The 16814-nt window shown below is 57.7% G+C and overlaps 1 protein-coding gene and 1 long non-coding RNA gene across 4 annotated transcripts in view; one reads left to right on the forward strand and one right to left on the reverse strand.

The window, feature by feature from the left end:
* The window catches only part of TSPEAR (thrombospondin type laminin G domain and EAR repeats), a 216278-nt gene that overhangs the window by 193531 nt on the left and 5933 nt on the right, over positions 1–16814 (forward strand). For 2 of the 3 annotated variants that reach the window (XM_025378923.1, XM_025378922.1), the window contains one exon: positions 12692–12879. In XM_025378923.1, the coding sequence (XP_025234708.1) occupies positions 12692–12879 (188 nt within the window). Of the gene's footprint in view, positions 1–12691; positions 12880–13094; positions 13498–16814 lie in introns of those variants that run through there. The other variant, XM_025378924.1, reaches the window with a different exon arrangement.
* LOC112620417 lies at positions 749–3912 on the reverse strand. The gene is made up of 2 exons (XR_003118524.1): positions 3708–3912; positions 749–2950 (listed from the first exon to the last, which is right to left on the reverse strand). It is a non-coding gene; the product is annotated as an uncharacterized LOC112620417 (long non-coding RNA).

The following is a 16814-nucleotide window of genomic DNA, read 5'->3' on the forward strand; positions in this document are numbered from 1 at the left end:
GGCGCCCGGAAATGAGGCAGAAGGTGCACCCTGGCTCTGCCCCACCCTGGTGTGGTGTTCTCCATAAAGCAGTCCCCAGGCTCAGAACAGGCCCTTCGTCCCCTCGGAAGCTCCCGCGGTCTAATCCGAGTCTGTACGGGTGTCAGGGCCCTGGCCCGGAGGCAGCTGGGCAGCTTGGCTCTGACCCAGGCCAGCACGTGGTGTTCCCCTCCAAGCCTCAAGTGTCCCTCGGCTGGTTCCACCTCCAGGGGCGGGGACAGCGTGCTGCCTGCTCCCAGCAAGTGTGCCGAGGACTGTGACCAGAGCAGAGGTGCGGGGTATGGGACAGGCGGGGGCGCATCTCCCACCTTGGTCTCAGCCTCTATGTGAGCTGCGGTTCCCCGGAGGGGGCAGCTCGGGGGCTTTGCAGTGCCAGTGACAGCACTCCCACTGTTTGCTAGAAGCGTGCCTCTCATAAGACATCACCTCCCTTGTGTCCTTCCGGAATCTTCTGTGCCCCCTGACCTGGCGACTCATTCCACTGCAGAAATGTTCTCAGGGCCTTCTGCACCCGAGGCAGTGAGACTAACCCAGGCCACTCTTGCCACATGAGCTGCCCCCATGCCACGTCCCAGTGAGGCTGGTATAAGGGCAGAGCCATAGCGGACGGTGATGCCCGGACCCCTCGCCCCCATCAGGGAGTCTGGAAAAACAGCGACAGCAGTCAGGCCTTGCCAAGCTACCCCTGCATTAGACAAGAGGCTGTGCATGTGGTGGGTGGGGCTTTACGGCTGAAATGATTGAAGGCATTCTGGAACATTCCATACATTCCATACATAACATTCCATGCATACATCTCATTAGGGCAAGCCTGCAGGTAGCACATGGGAGTGAGCTTCCAAACAGAAGGGAGGAAAATGGAGTTCAGCGATCACAGGTTCCTGGAGCCCCTCCACCCAGCAGGAGTGAGAGCAGCTTAGGAAACCAGGAGTGTGACCACCTTGAGAAGCCCGCAGGGACCGGACCAGGAGCCGCGGCTCACAGGGACCACCCAACCACACGTGTTAATGTGCGCAGAGCATTGCACTGGGGGTGCCTCGTGCTCAGCCCACCTGCAGGCTGCGGCACAGCGTCATCCAGGTGGCCACAGCCCCACCCTTCGGGCACTCATGGTCCAGTGGGGAAGGGCAGTTTTACGTGGATGTTCAAGGCACAAGGAGAGCAGACATCAGCGAGCACACCCCCGACTTTCCCAGGCCTCACCAGGAGGAAGTGAGGGCTGGGAAAGTGGGAAAGGACCTGCAGGGCAGCGGGGCTGGGAGTAGGCAGCAGGGTCACCATCCAGAGCCACAGGCTGCAAGTGAAACATGAAGCCTGCCCTCATGGGGTTGACAGGGCTGCACGATAATGACTGGTCAGTGGCTGGGAGGGAGTGTGCCATTGGGAGGCTGCTGTGGCCGCCCAGATGAGCTGCAGGTACCCAGGTGAGGAGCCAGCAGTGCCAGAAGGAACACACCTCGAGCTCGCTAGTGCTGTGGATGGAACAGATGAGCGTGCCTGGGATCCAGGAAGAGGCGGGATGAGCCTCCTGGCACGGGGGCAGAGTGAGGCTCAGTGCACTAGGGTTGGGGGTGAGCCAGATTCCTTCCAGCCACTGGCCTTAGTAACAGCCTCAGGAGGTAGATGGTGGCAGCAGCTCACACTGGCTTAGCCTCGACTTTGTAGAGCGCCTGTGCCAAGAGCTCGGCCCGCATCCTCCCACGTCACCCTCACAGCACCTTGAGAGGGCTTGCTGCCACTGGTCTCTGTTACCCACAAGGACACAGAGGCTCAGAGCAGTGGAGGGCTCTGCCCGTGGCAGAACTGGGATCAAGCCAAGCAATGCGGCCTGTCGCTTGGTTTGATGTGGCACAGGACAGAGCTGAGCACAAGTTCCTTGTCTTACTGGTCCCTGTGCAGTCCTCTCACCACAACGTGCATACTGCTAAGACTCTGGGAAACTACAAGGGTGTCCTGGGCTGGTGGCCACGTGCTGGTGTGCAGACAGCTGACCTGAAGAAGGGTTCAGGAGCCTTCAGTCATGGGTTAGTGTGGCCACAGGGCTCAGCAGGGACGGCCCCTCTGACCAGTAGTCATTGACCTGGAGTCGGACTAGGCTGGTGAGGTTTGAGATGTGAAAGCAGCTGCAAGCCGGGGCCAAGACCATGATATGGGCTGGAAATTGGGATTCCCAAGGAGGCCTCGACACGCGGGTACAGTGGCTAAAAAGGCAAATGGTGGGCTGGGTGCAGCAGTTCACGCCTGTAATCCCAACACTTCGGGAGCCCAAGGAGGGCGGATCATGAGGTCAGGAGATCAAGACGATCCTGACTAACACGGTGAAACCCTGTCTCTACTAAAAATACAAAAAAATTAGCTGGGCGTGGTGGCGAGTGACTGTAGTCTCAGCTACTCGGGAGGCTGAGGCAGGAGAATGGCGTGAACCTGGGAGGCGGAGCTTGCAGTGAGCTGAGATCGCGCCACTGCACTCCAGCCTGGGCGACAGAGTGAGACTCCATCTCAAAAAAAAAAAAAAAAAGGCAAATGGTGACATCGAGCAGCAAAGAAAGGGTGGCTTGTGGACCTGGGCGCAGCTGCAGAGCACAGGTGATCCGGCCGACAGCAGTTCCCGTGGAAATACCCAGGGCTCCACACCAGTCACATGTCATCGGGATCACACTGGTGCCGTAACATGAACGTGCGCCCTGCTGGCTCCAGGCTCACACATGCAGAGCCCCAGCACACTGGAGCATGTTCGAGGAGCTTTGCCAGAACCACGAAGGGATTTGAAACGTTATCACACAAGGAGCAATTGCAGGGCTTGAGGCTTTATCCTGAAGGAAGGTATAGGCAGTCACTTCCAAGCATCTAACGGATGAGCTGGGGAAGGGGAACAGGCCTCCAGGGGGTCTTGAGAGCAGAGTCGCGCACCCTGGATGGAAAGGCACCACAAGTGACTTTCTCGTCAACTAGGCAAGGTCTCCTAACAGCTGTTGAGCCACGGAGAGGCTGCTGTCCTGGGGGCCCTGCATTCTAAATCACAAAGTGAGGTGACAAGAGAAAGGATCCCTGCAGTGGGTTGGAGAGTGCATTTTGGAGATTATCATCCTAGATCTACCAACACCATAATCCTAAAGCTCCTGTGATAACACCAAGTCCAATTTACATCGTCTTCTTCATGATACTTCACCAAGGTGCTTAAGTGCCCCAGAGCGTACCTGGCCAGCTGCGCATGTCACCCATGCCATCCTCTCTAGCTAAGGGTCCCTGGATGTTTGACAAAAATCCTGAAAACTGCAGGAGTCAGGCTAAAGAAAATAAAGATAGGCTGAAAGAAACTGAGCTACCTCTAGAAACAGGAAGGAATTTTTTAAAGTTACAATTGTCTTCAGAAGTATTCAAGAAGATACTGCACTTATGAAATAAAAAGAATGCTACTAATGAGACAGAGAGCTTGGACATTAAAAATGCAATTGCTGGCATTAAAAGAAGACATTCATTAACATGACTGAAATAAAGTTAAGACGATCTTCTAGAATGTAGAATGAAAAGAGACAGAATCAACCCCGGAGAGTCTATATCTGGCTAACCAAAAAGGCTTTCAGAGAAAGCCTTGCAGAAAACCTCCCAGATCTCAACAGACTGAAGGGGCGCTGAGACCAAGGAGGGCGAGAGCAAAGGAAAGTTACCTTGGAAGCACACAGGAGCCGCGCAGCCTGGGATTTCCCACTGGCAGCCCTGGATATCAGGAGGCAGGAGGGCTCAGTGTTCTGAAGGCGAGTGATGGACGCAGCGCCCCGCAGGACAAGGCCGCTGGCCGCTGCCGTGCACAGCTCCCACATGTCCGTGGCTTCCTGCCACATTGGATTAGTTCTCATATCAAGTCAGACAAGGTTTCCTGTCCTGTCTCCGCTACCCCTTGGAGCACACACAGTGGGAAGCAGCAGGAAGGGGCTGACCTGCTTCTGTGCTCACAACCCATTGGCCAGGGCCAGTCACATGACCCAGCCCAGCTGGACCTGTGCTCATGTGTCCTCACAGCTCATTGGCTAGTGCTGGTGATATGACCCAGCCTAGGCGGGCCTGTGCTCCCGTGTCCTCACAGCTCATTGGCTAGTGCTGGTCATATGACCCAGCCTAGGTGGGCCTGTGCTCACATGTCCTCACAGCTCATTGGCTAGTGCCAGTCACACGACTCAGCCTAGCTCACCCTGTGCTCATGTGTGCTCACAGCTCATTGGCTAGTGCTGGTCATATGACCCAGTCTGGCCGTCAGTCTGAGACACGTGGGAGCCCTGGACGAGGCGGTGTCCCTGGGGTGCACTGACAAGCCCGGGTACTCAACCAGATGCAGGAAATCAGAACTAAAGTGGTGGCTCCACCCAAAGATGACCATAAGGAAAGTTCTGGAATGAGAACTGGTGCGTGTCCTAGAGAGAAGCCAGCCCAGATGGTCTGGGGTCAGCGAGGGCATAAGAGGGGCTTTGGGGGCTGTGGAGCCCACGGAGCACAAAGTGTGTCCAGGGATGGCACGCTGAAAGAGTGACAGATACACAGACTGCAGGAGATGAGGAAGGCAGAGACACGGGGCCGGGCCAGGACGATCTTCCTGTGCGGCAGCCGCTGAGGTGGGACGGGACTGACAGCCCCAGGGAGCAGGATCGAGGGGCTCCTGGAATGGGAAGGTGGGAGAGCTGGGAGCGTTGTCGCCTGCAGAGCTGGTGTGTTTTCTTCCTCTGGGAAGGAGGGAAGGAGGGGAGGGCCAGACCCAGGAAGGGACAACTAGAAACTTGTTGAAAAGCAGCATACACAGATCACAGGTCCAAGTAGGAAGCAGGTGAACCCGTGCTGTGATTTTAAGCATGAAAGGAGAATGTTTACCTGGCACCCAGGGATGGCACGGCAGTCGGTTGTCTTGACAGAAATCGCCTGGGTGGGTGGTGCCATAGCCCGGCCCCTGGCTCTGGGGGCTAACATTACCATGAGATCAGGACCACACGAAGCTGATCATGATGTGTCACTCAGAGAATAGCCCCATGGACGAACCCAGGGGAATCTGTCTGGGTCCAACGTTGGGCACGGATGTTGGTGTTTATTAGTGGAGGCACAACCCGGGCTGCTTGGGGGAGGGGGAAGAGGGGAAGGAGGGCAGAGGCCCTGCATCTCCATCCCACACCCTACACCGTGGGTGAAGAGGCGAGGCCAGAAGCCGCCCACCAGGAATCAGAGGAGCCCCCAGCAGCACCCACTGAGGGGGACAGTCGCCACAGACCCTAAGCAGGAGGAGCTCTGCCTTCGGGTGCCCAGACCAGGTGCAGGCAGGCAGCCTGGTGCTCCCAGATAAACAAGACCTGGCAGCCCTGGCCTCTGCCCTGCGTGTGGAGCACGGCTCCCTTCACTCCTGACAGCCTCATTCTGGAAGCCCTGGAATTCCTGCTGATGGCAGCCTTCCTTGTCTTCCTGTTTTGGAAAGCCTTTTGGAGATTTCTGGAAGGTGGTCTGTGACTGCACATCCTCAGCTGGTTGGCGATTCCACCTCACACCCATCTCACAGGTGTGGAAACTGAGGCTCAGGTTCGGGGACCTGGCCACAAACACGCAGCAGTAAGTGGCTGAGCCAGGGCATCCACAGGTGTCCCTGCGTCCATGTGAATCCCCTCCTCCGTGCCTGCCCCGTGGGGATGGAGCCTGCAGCCTGGTTCGGGCCGTGACGGGAGTGCCTGGAACGCCTCACACCATGGTAGGGTCTCAACCCTTCACTCATGGAGCCCATCCCTTTGATGGACTACCTGCTCTTCATGACATGATGTCGGGACTGGATTCTGAGCTTTGTTGATCTTTGTGTGTTCTGGAAGGCAGTCAGGAGGTGTTTGTGGAACGTGGTTACTGAAAAACTCAGGGCTTCTGTCGCGGGTGAGGCGGTGGAGGTGGCAGCCCAGCCTGGAAGACGACCGGTCTACATTTTCAGGCTGCATGTGAAGGGCAGCTTTGATCTACACCAAGGACTGGAGCCGTGGTCCTGGAGACACACGGGCATCCTCAGAAGGGGGCCAGCAGCGAAGGGGCAGAAATGGAACCACCTGAGCCAAGGGGAGGGTCTGGGCTAGCGACCTGGGGAGAAGTCCCAAGGGGTGGGTGACATCTGCCTGAAAGAAACATCAGAGAAGAGCAGGGGCTGGAGCAGGACCACAGCGGACAGAAGGAAGCACGGCTGCAGCTCCCCCAAGCAGACCAGAACTCCAGGAATGGGGACCTGGTTGCTGGGGGCACCGCCATGGCCCAGGTCCTGCTCGCGCCACAGGAGGGCCCTGGGCAGGCGCTGGGACCACGCACACATAGATGGGCTTCCTCTCCACCTGGCCTGAGCCTCATTTTCACAGCTCAGTAATTCCTCAAAACTCACAAAGCCCACTTTCATGTTTTGCCAACATTTTTCACATTGTGTTGAAATCCTTTTAGGTCCTAGAGATGTCTTAATTTGTTTACTGTTTGGTTTGAGTTTTGCAATGTCTTTCCTGAACGTGAGCTTTGAAGCGGGTGAAGCCGACATGCTTTGAAAGTGCGTGTGTGTCGTAGAGAGGCGCCCTTCTGGAGGGGTCTGCGGGGGTGTGGGGTGCAGGTGGGGTTAGAGGAGCTGTGCACACAGAGCTCACTTTCTCCCAGAAACACAGGGTGGGCGTTCCCAGGGCACTGCAGGTTAAGTGCAGTGCTCCAAAGGAATGGTCGGTGGGCATGGCAGGACTTTGCAACCCAAAGGCAGGTATGAGTGAGGAGCTGGCTGCCCACCCTGGGGAAGGCAGTTTGATGTCCCATTCTTCCGCCTGCCCTCAAAGTCTTTCTGCCCATCCCACCAGGAATTCTAGAACTTTCTTCCAGGTGGGAGAGACCAAGCCTCCAATGACTGGGCCTTCCCAGCTTGGACCAAAGGAGGAGTGAGTTCTGTCCCTAGAAGTCTAGGCACAGGATCCTGCTCCCTGAGCTGATGGAGTGGGGCCTGCGGTCACGGTCACCAAATGTGGCCTCCAAAATAGGTTTGGCTTCTGAGTGAGTTTGCTGCAGACCCCAGAAGGTGTTGCAGCTTCCAAAGCTTGGTGGTTCTGTGATCGTAGCTGTCGGCTTGTGGGGTCCTCACAAGGACAGCAGCAGCCACCATGTTAGCAGGGACCCCTCGTCACAGCTGGGCCCCCGACTTGGTGCCACACACTTCCCGAGGGTCCCGCCCATGGCTCCTCAACACACATGTACATGCACACTCAGGCACACATGTGTGTACTCGCCTCCATGGTGATCGAAGGGCAAGAGGTGCTGTGGGGCAAGGACGCAGCGGGGGCCACTCTGGGAACAGGCACCCGGCAGGCAGCCGTGGGGTGGTTAGAAAAACAGGCAGGAGCCCCTAAGCACCCTCATGAGACCTGGCTGTGTCTCTCTGAGCCTCCATCTGCACATCTGTCAAGGGAGCAGCATGAAGGGGCCCCTCCCTGTGGTCAGCACTGCCCAGGACAGCCTGACGGGGCTGGGCAGAGCCTGGGCGGGAGGGCTCTGGGAAGGTGGCAACTGTGCCCTATGACTTCTGTCTTCTCTGTGACGCAGGAGCTGGCAGTGGCCTAGGCAGCTTGGAGAAGGTGCCAGGCTTGCGGGTTCTGCAGGGCTGGGAAGAGCACAGAGGGGCACCCAAGAGTTGGCTGGGGAGTGTGTTGAGCCCAGTTCCCTCAGGGGAGTGACCTGTCATCCAGTAGCGTTGCCCCACCATGGCCGCCCACGATGCTTGTCCAGCCTTAGCCGGCTACCCTTGGAGAGGATGCCAGTACACCCCCCACCAGCGCCTGTTGGGGAACTGCCTTCTCCTGGCGGCTGGGGAGGGAGCCCCAGGGGTGCATCCTGCCTCCCTCCCCTCCCTTGGCACTCCCAGACCACAGAGGCATCCTCTTTCTTTGCCCCATCAAAGCTGGAACCCAAGGGACTCTTTGCCCAGCAACTAATCCACTGATTACCGGGTGCCCACCCGCCCTTGAGGGAGCTGTTGGGGGCTCCAGGTGCTCCTGGCCGCCAAGTCCCGGAAGCACTATCATCCCAGCAAGATGCTCCTGAGCTGCCAGGCACCGTGCCAGGGCAGCAGGGCCAGGCTCTGGGGAATTCCATTGGAGGGAGGGCGGGAAGGGCCTGCCCAGCCCAGCAGGTGCCTGGCCGCTTGGCTCCCGTGCCAGCCGGGGTTTGGCAGGGCCTTTGATGTGAAGATTCTTTTTCTGTCTTCTATGAGTCCCTAACGTGCTTAGAATCTGGGAGTGGCCTGACAGCGAGTCCCACGCTGCACGCCCTCTGCCTGGGTTGGCACAGCCCCTGTGGGGCACCTCTTCACTTCTGAATGGGAGAAGGCCCCAGCTTCAGCAGAGGGACAGGTTCACTCCAACCTGCAAGGGGCTTCTGACTGCCTGGCGTAGGGAGGAGGGGCTGTGGACAGCCAAAGACAATGACTGCCCTGCTGTGGACTCAGCCAGCTAAATGCTGGGAGCAGGAGCCGGTGACACCCCGAGCTAGTTTCAGATAAACTAATTTTTCTTTTTGCCAGAGTATGTCTCAAGTATTACATAGGAGACATGCAGACTAAAGAATTATTCATTGTCTGAAACTTAGATTGAACAGGGACCCTGGATTTGCTAAATCAGATGCACAGACCCTGGCTGGGTGCAGGGAGCAGAAGGGTGACTTGAGCAGCCTCCGAGCCTCCCCTGGCTGCCCCCGCCCCCAGCCTGTGTGGCCCTGCACTCCAGCAAGGGCTCTGCTTTGTAGCGGCAGCCAGGCAGGTGGCCACACAGCGCCGACTCCCGCCACTGCCATGTCCTGGACAAACCTCCACACCCACCCCCACAGCTGACACGTGCTTGTCCTAGAGCAAATACACACCCCACCTTGGGCTCCAACCAAGATTCAACTCAAGGTTTGCTCCCTACCACCCCATGAAACGTGGGCACAGTCCCTGCCATGGAGGCTGCAGTGCTGCAGGTCCCACCAGACCAGACTGCCCATCTTGGGCATTCCCAACCCAGAGTCTCCACCAGCCTCAGGGCTGTGGCCAGAGCACTGCCACCTCCACCCCACGGTTCTGCCACCTGCCCCTCTCCAGGGCTCACATAGCAGCCCGTGTGCCACCCATCCCTAGGGATGTACCGAGTCCTCTGACGGGTCTCCCGAAGCCCCTGTCTCCATCCCTAGGGATGTACCGAGTTCTCTGAGGGGTCTCCAGAAGCCCCTGTCTCCAAGGACCCCACCCTTCTTTCCCCTCTTGGGAGTGGGACCCACCCCACCCCACCCCACCCCCACAGCACTTGGCTCACCTCTGTCCTGACACCTTTCTACCTCCTGTGGGTCTCAGAGCTGTCCACATACATCTGACCTCCTCGCTCTGCTCAAAAGCCTCCTCTGGCTCCCCAGTGACCTTTGGCTGGGGGCCCGACTGCTTTCCACAGCACCCAGGCCCTGTAGGCCTGCCCCAGCCCCTGCTCCGCACTCTGTGTGCACCCAGCTCTCCTGGCTCCCTCAGTCCTGTGTCTGTCCTGCAGCTCCTTCTGCCTGGATACCCTTCCCTGCTTCCTGCCGCCAACTCCCCGTCCTTCCTCCATGCCTTTGGGCCCTCGTCCTCTGTGCCCCCAAGGCCCCAGGCAGCCCCTCCATGGTTCCCCATCTGCAGCAGCCCCTGTTCCAGGGCTCCTTTGGGCAGGGAGGGCACGTGACTCATCCCTGAGATGCAATGCCCGGCTCAGCCCCAGCTTGCAGTAAGCTCTCTCTACAGAGTGCGCAGAGAGCCAGCTCGGGGTCTTCCCGCACCCTGGGCTGCTACAGGGCAGGCCCTCCGGGGCTTTCCCTGAGAGGGAGTTTCAGGCTCTTCTGGCCCCAGCAGTCCATCAGGATCTGCCTCAACACAGGTGAGCATCAGCAAGTAGCTGAGAAGTGGGGGGGGCTCCACTGGAAGGATGCCCAGGGCTGGAAGCATGTCTCTTCAGTCTTCCCCAGCAATGTGGGGACAGCTATGCCGTGCGGGTGCACGTGTGTGTAGATGAGGACATGCAGGCGGGTGCATGTGTGTGCCTGCAGGGATATGCCTATGTACAGGCATGTGTGCAAGTATACACATATGCACATGTGCACACATACTGTACACATGTACACACATGCATGTGCATGGTTGCGTGTGTATATACATGTGTGTACGTGTATATGTGTATACATGAGCAGGCCTGTGTATCTGCATGTGTATCCACATGTGCACGGGCGTGCATGTAAAAATGTAAGCATATGTGCCTGTGTGTGTGTCTGTGTGTGGGCATACACAGTGCATATCCATGTTTGTGTGTATGTCTGTGTACATGCAGGTGTGCAGGTATGGGCCTGTGTGTGCCGGTGTGTGCGTGTGTGTGTGCGTGCAGGTGTGTGCAGACGTGTACATATGAGTACACACATGAGGATTGCCCACTCAGTTGGTTTCCTCAGCACAGGTGTGGGAGGAGCCCAAGGTTTAACATTCTGATTACTGTTTCCCTTCTGCTAAGTCAGAGAACTGGCCTGTGCGTAACACTCCCACCCGCCCACCTGTGAAGCAAAGTCCAGATGATGCAGAAGGTCCCACCGGCCCAGAGTGTCTCAGAGTCCCCTTGAAGGACATGGGGTGGCCTTGGACAGCTGTTCTCCAGCAGATAGAATAGTCACATCTCGTGGAGCCGCAGGAGGGGAGGGCGCGCTGACCCAGGAAAGCCTCAGGCAGACCCTGGCCCCGCGCCCCCACACCCCGGGGTTCAGCGCTGCCAGGTGTCCTAGTCCCATGTCCTTGCCTAGTGAGTCTTGGTCTCTTAGCTTAAGCTCACCCATCTGCGCTCCTCTGACCGGCTGTGGATCGGCCTTGGGACCTTGCCTGGTGCCCACGGAGCTGCGTCCTCACCTGTGGCGCCCTCCCCTGCAGCACCGCGTCCTCCGGCACCGCGCCCTCCCCTGCAGCACCGCACCCTCCTCTGCAGTACCACGTCCTCCCGCACCGCGCCCTCCCCTGCAGCACCGCGTCCTTCCGCACCGCGCCCTCCCCTGCAGCACCGCGTCCTCCGGCACCGCGCCCTCCCCTGCAGCCCAGGCTCTCCGGGGTCGGGCGGGCAACGGCGCCCCCTGCTGGGCGTGGAGAACGCACGTTGACGTTGGGCCCCGAGTTTTCTCTTTCCTACAGCACCTGAGCCGGCCGGGCAGGCGCCAGACAGTCAGGGGGACTGGAAGGCGCCTGGGCAGCCCTGTCCTGAACATACAAACAAGGGAGGGTGCCTGACCTACTGCGGAGGGCAGGTCGCATCAGACCCGGGAGCGTCTGAGCCGGGCCCTTGCCAGTTGATTTGGGCAAATAGAAAACGTCCCAGTGGTTGCTGTCACGGGAGGCTCTTAGAGCTGCCTCGCACCTGGCCCAGGTGGCGCACGATGTCCCTCAGGCAGAAGGCTCTCTGGACGGGGGTGAGTCAGGAAGAGACGCAGCCCCGCAGCAAGACCAGCTCTGTCCTCAGCCACGACTGCCTGGGACCGTGTGCAGGGATGCCCGGCCTGGGGGGACACTGTCCCCAGGGAAGCAGCCGCCCGTTCCCCGTGCAGCCCCGCCACCTTTATCCCCAGTGTGCTGGCATAAGCTTCCGCCTTGCGGGCCCCACGTGCAGACAGGCTCCTGCAGCTCAAGGATGGTGGCAGAGGTGCCTGCAGTTGGGCCTCCATGTGCAGCCCCAGACCTGTTGCCTCTTGAGGGTGGTAAGTGATTTGTGGAGGAATGGCAAGCACAGGAACCCAGAGATGGCTTCTGTCTACAGAGCCAGAGGGAAGCCTCGGCCAAACTGCAAGGCCAGGGAGAGTGTGTAAGAGAAAACTCGAGAGTTACTTCAGTGTCTGAGGCTAGGACTAGAGGGATCAGGGTGGGCTTCCTGGAAGAGGTGAAACAGCAGGTGGTGCTCATAGGACACACAGCACTGGGGCCTGGAGTAGGTGGAGGCATGGATTGCTGAGAAGCAAGTCACACAGATGGTTGCTGTGGGTGGGTGGGGGTGGGCACAACTGGCACTAATATGCAGGAAGAGAATGGTGGCCAAGGAGGCTGCCAGCAGGAGTGCCGCATCTGGCACCTGCAGCTCAGTGGGCACTGGGCTGTGCCAAGATCCCATGTCCTGCCAAGTGGCAGCCCTGAGGACAGCCAGGGAGAGTGCTGCTCACCCACACCTCTGCACCCCCTCACCCACACCTCTGCACCCGCTCACCCACACCTCTGCGCCCGCTCACCCACACCTCTACACCCACTCACCCACAACTCTACGCCTGCTCACCCACACCTCTGCACCCGCTCACCCACACCTCTACACCCACTCATCCACAACTCTGCACCCACTCACCCACACCTCTGCGCCCGCTCACCCACACCTCTACACCCACTCACCTACAACTCTGCACCTGCTCACCCATACCTCTGCACCCGCTCACCCACAACTCTGCGCCTGCTCACCCACACTTCTGCACCCGCTCTCCTACACTTCTGCACCACTCACCGACACCTCTGCACCCGTTCACCCACACCTCTGCGCCCACTCACCCACACCTCTGCGCCCGCTCACCCACACCTCTGCGCCCACTCACCCACACCTCTGCACCTGCTCTCTTTTGGTCCTAGACATTCGGTGCTGCGGACTGGGAGGTCTTCCACATCGGGGAGAGGATCTTCCTCGCTGTGGCGAACAGTCACAGCTACGATGTGGAGATGCAAGTCCAGAATGATTCCTACGTCATCAACTCAGTCATCTACGAGCTGAACGTGACCGCGCAGGCCTTTGTCAAGTTCCAGGACATCCTCACCTGCAGGTATGTGTCACCGCAGGCCGATGGGAGGGTGGGCTGACCTCTGGGAGGTCCACCATGCCAGAATCCCCGTTAGGCTCATCCTCACCACCCTTCCCGTGGAAAGACTGGCCTGGGGAAGTCAGTGCTGCCCTGAGCCACAGGTTTGGTTCCCAGAGCCAGGCGCTGTGTGCAGAGTTCTGCCCCTTCACACCCGTCACCTCCTTTCATCTGGGCAGTGGAGGCAGGAGGGGGCTTCCTGCCCGTCGTGTGGAGGGACAGCCAAGGCCCCACGGGGACAGGTGCGAGGTGCAAGCTTCGAGTGCCCACAGCCTGCTGGTGCCAGCTGCCACTAGACACGATTACTCCCTTTCCCTGATGTTGCATCCTCCCCGACAACACCAGGACACGGAGACTGGCGTGTTGAGACAGACGTGCGATCCAGGGAACATGGAGGGTGGGTGTGTATGTATAAGAAAGTGATGGTTCCAGACTGACACGCTCTGCGGGGCCACAGGAGGTTGCGTGGGCACCACATTTTGGACAGCAGGCACTGAGAATCTGTAACCGTCCTGACCAGCATGGGGCTTCCTCTGGGGTGGGATTCAGAAATCTGTGAATAAACCTGCAATCGAATCTGTATTACTCAGATCCCAGAGCCAAGGGCCATGGGTCAAGCTTGGAGCTGGAATCCGGCCCGTGCCCACCCTGGGATGGAGCTGGCGGCTTTCCCAGGTTTCCTTGGGTTTCATGCACTCCTATTTCATTCGGTAACAATTCACCTGCCCCTCCTGGGCACTGGGCTCTAATCTTAGCTTGAGAGACACAACAACGCATACCTTTAGACCCTTCAAGGAGGAAAGTCTCCAAGATGAACTGCTCTGTGGAAAGGGCTGGGTGAGGTGCAGCGAAATCTCATGACCCGAGTACGGGGGAGCGAGCCCAGCTGCTGTGTGCTGCTTAGCTGTGCGCACCCATGGAAGTGCAGAGAAGACTCTGGAAGACAGTGCCTCACCGTCAGCAGTCACCCCAGGACCAGGCGGGCTGCAGGGGTGTGCAGGCAGGCCAGGAAGCACTTTCCTATTTGCACTGTTACTTCTGAACTGCTGATTTTACACAGGACGACAATGTTAACTTACTCGTATCTTACTTATTTTATGTTTAAAAATTAAAAAAAAAAGAACTCTCAGAATAAAGAAAAAGAGCCAGCAGCGGTGCCTGCCGGGGGCACTGGGGATTCTGGGGTGAGTGGGTTCTGTGGCCCCTGCATGGCCTGGCAGCCATGGCAGGAGAAACAGGCACTGGGCGGCGGCGGCAATTGTGTGTCCCCAGCATGAATCCACCCCATCCAATGTCAACGCCGAGAACAAAACATAGATGAGGGTTTTTAGAACAACGTTTAGAATAAGACAAGTTGGAGAATGAACTGTGATTAAAAATTAGTCGTGGAGACGATGCCAGTCTAGAAACGGATGAGGCAGACACCTCAGTATTTGAAAGCTGCGAGAGCTGACGGGACGCAGCTACACACTTGTGACTTACGGCCGTGTCACCACTGGACAGTGGTGTGGACAGTTTATGAACTAAATTATGAAACACAGAAGGTATTTACTAATTAATTGAGGTAATGTTTAATAATTACCATCAAAACAGCACACAAAAGTCAAACTCCTGGCCCTTCTACTCAGAATGGGGAGTTCCCTGCACTTCTGGGAGACGTGCTGTGGCCTCACCAAGTCCAAAACCCTTTCCAGGGTGCTGAGGGGTTTCGTGGCTTCTGTGTGTAACCTTGGCTCTGACTGCCTTCAAACGGTCTGCTGTGTTTGCTTTCTACAATTCAGTGGTTCTGTTAAATCCACAAATACGTGCAGCCATGGCTGCAGTCAATTCTGGAACATTCTCCTCCCCTCAGAAGGAGCCCCCACACCCTTTGCCAGCCCCTCCCTCCCCACCGGGCACCCCCGGGCTCACTTCCTGTCTCTGTGATTTCCCGTTCTGGACATGCACAGAAATGGAATTGCAGAGCTGTGGCCTCTGTGCCTGGCTTTTTCTCGCAGCACTGTGTCCTCCAGGTTGGTGGTGTGGCCGCGTGGGTCCGAGCGTCCCCCTTCTCGTGGCTGAGTCACGCTCCATCCGCCCATTTGTCTGATGATGGGCATTTGCCAGAGGGCATGATTCTGAAGAATAACATCTGTCCTACAGTGAGTGTGACCCAGGGCTGCTTTGGAGGCAGAATCGGGCACTAGATGACTTATTTTGTGGTGAAACCAAAGCTGGCTTCTGATGTGAGCCTTGGAGCAGCCAGACAGGATCTTCCACCACTGGTACATCCAGCGTGGCCGCTTGTCTTCCTCAGGTCTGGGTCTTAGAGCTCAGATCCGATTGAGGAGTAACCCCGCAGATTCACGCTGACTCGGAGCCCGCGGCCGTGCTTCCAGACCAGAGCATGTGATCACAGGCGTCCTCGTCCTCCTCCCAGTGACGAGGGAGGAGGACGAGCTGGCACGGGCTCCATGGGAACCAAATCATAACCCGCCATTAATGGAGGTGGCTCCAGATGTCACCCTGACTGACCGAAGGGGTGAGGAGCCCAAGGCCCCATGGACTCTGCCCGCCCTTCCTGTCGCTGGACACCTGCATGATCCCTCCCTCTCCCAGGGTCCTGTCTGAGCTCCTGCTGCAGGCCGGCCCCTCAACTGCCTGCAGGGAAGCACTGGGATGAGGCCCCTCTGCTGTCCGAACTGGCCACAGCCCTGAGGCTGCTGCACACAGAGGCACTGGCCTGGCCTGCGTGTCAGTAAGATGCTTGCGTGTGCATGGCTTCAACCTCCATTTCCTCATCTCGAGATGTGGGGCTAACGCTGACACTTCAGCAGGTGGGCTCCTGGTGGGGAAAGGTTCCAGGGGAGCCGCTTATCAGACCCCACAAACTGAGCTGTCCCCAAGCACAGATGCACCCTTTGCAAATTCAGGCGAGACTCCTGTCTAAGACAGGACACAGCAAATTTGTTTGCAACAAGAAACAACTTCCGCTTGTAGGAGAATATCTGTGAACCAGCAGGTCCTGCAGGCCCTTCCTGGAGTGACCTCACGGCTGCTAACCTCCCAGCTGAGGACACAGTGCTGAGAGAAGCAGCCAGGCACAGAGGCCACAGCACTGCGATTCCATTTCTGTGCAGTGCCAGGAGCCTGAGACTTCTTCTCTGATTGATTCAACCTCTTAAAAGTGTACTTTTGTACCCCAGTGTGCATAGCACCATTATTCACAGTAGCCACATGGAGGAAATTCCCTAAGTGTTCATCAGCGGATGGATAAACACAACGTGTCCATTCACACAGAGGAGCATTACTCGGCCTTAAAAAGGAAGGAGATTCTGACACGCACTACAACATGGATGAACCTTGAGTCACTGGAGTCTCAGCTAAGGCACAAAAGGACAAATACCGTGCGATTCCATTTATATGAGGTCCCTAGAGTGGTCAAATTCATGAAGACAGAAAGTGGCGTGGTGGGTGCCGGGGCTGGGGAGGGGGTGGGGGGCGATGTTTACTGGGTGCAGAGCCTCAGTTTTGCAGGATGAAAGCGTTCTGGAGGTGGATGGTGCCGGCGGCCACACAGCAGTGTGAACGCGCTTAATGTCCCTGATCTGTGCACTTAAAGATGGTTGAGGTGGGAAATGTTATGTTATATATATTTTACCACAATTTAAAACTTGAGGCTAGACATGGTGGCTCATACCTGTAATCCCAGCACTTTGGGAGGCCGAGGTGGGCCTGACTTGAGGTCAGGAGTTCAAGACCGGCCTGGCCAACATGGTGAAACCCCATCTCTACTACAAATACAAAACTTAGCCAGGTGTGGTGCCGCACACTTGTAATCCCAGCTACTGGGGAGGCTGAGGCAGGAGAATCGCTTGAATCTGGGAGGTGGAGGTTGCCGTGAGCTGAGATCTCGCCAC

This window comes from Theropithecus gelada, chromosome 3 (genome assembly GCF_003255815.1).
Source record: "Theropithecus gelada isolate Dixy chromosome 3, Tgel_1.0, whole genome shotgun sequence".
In the NCBI taxonomy this organism is placed as follows: Eukaryota; Metazoa; Chordata; class Mammalia; order Primates; family Cercopithecidae; genus Theropithecus; species Theropithecus gelada.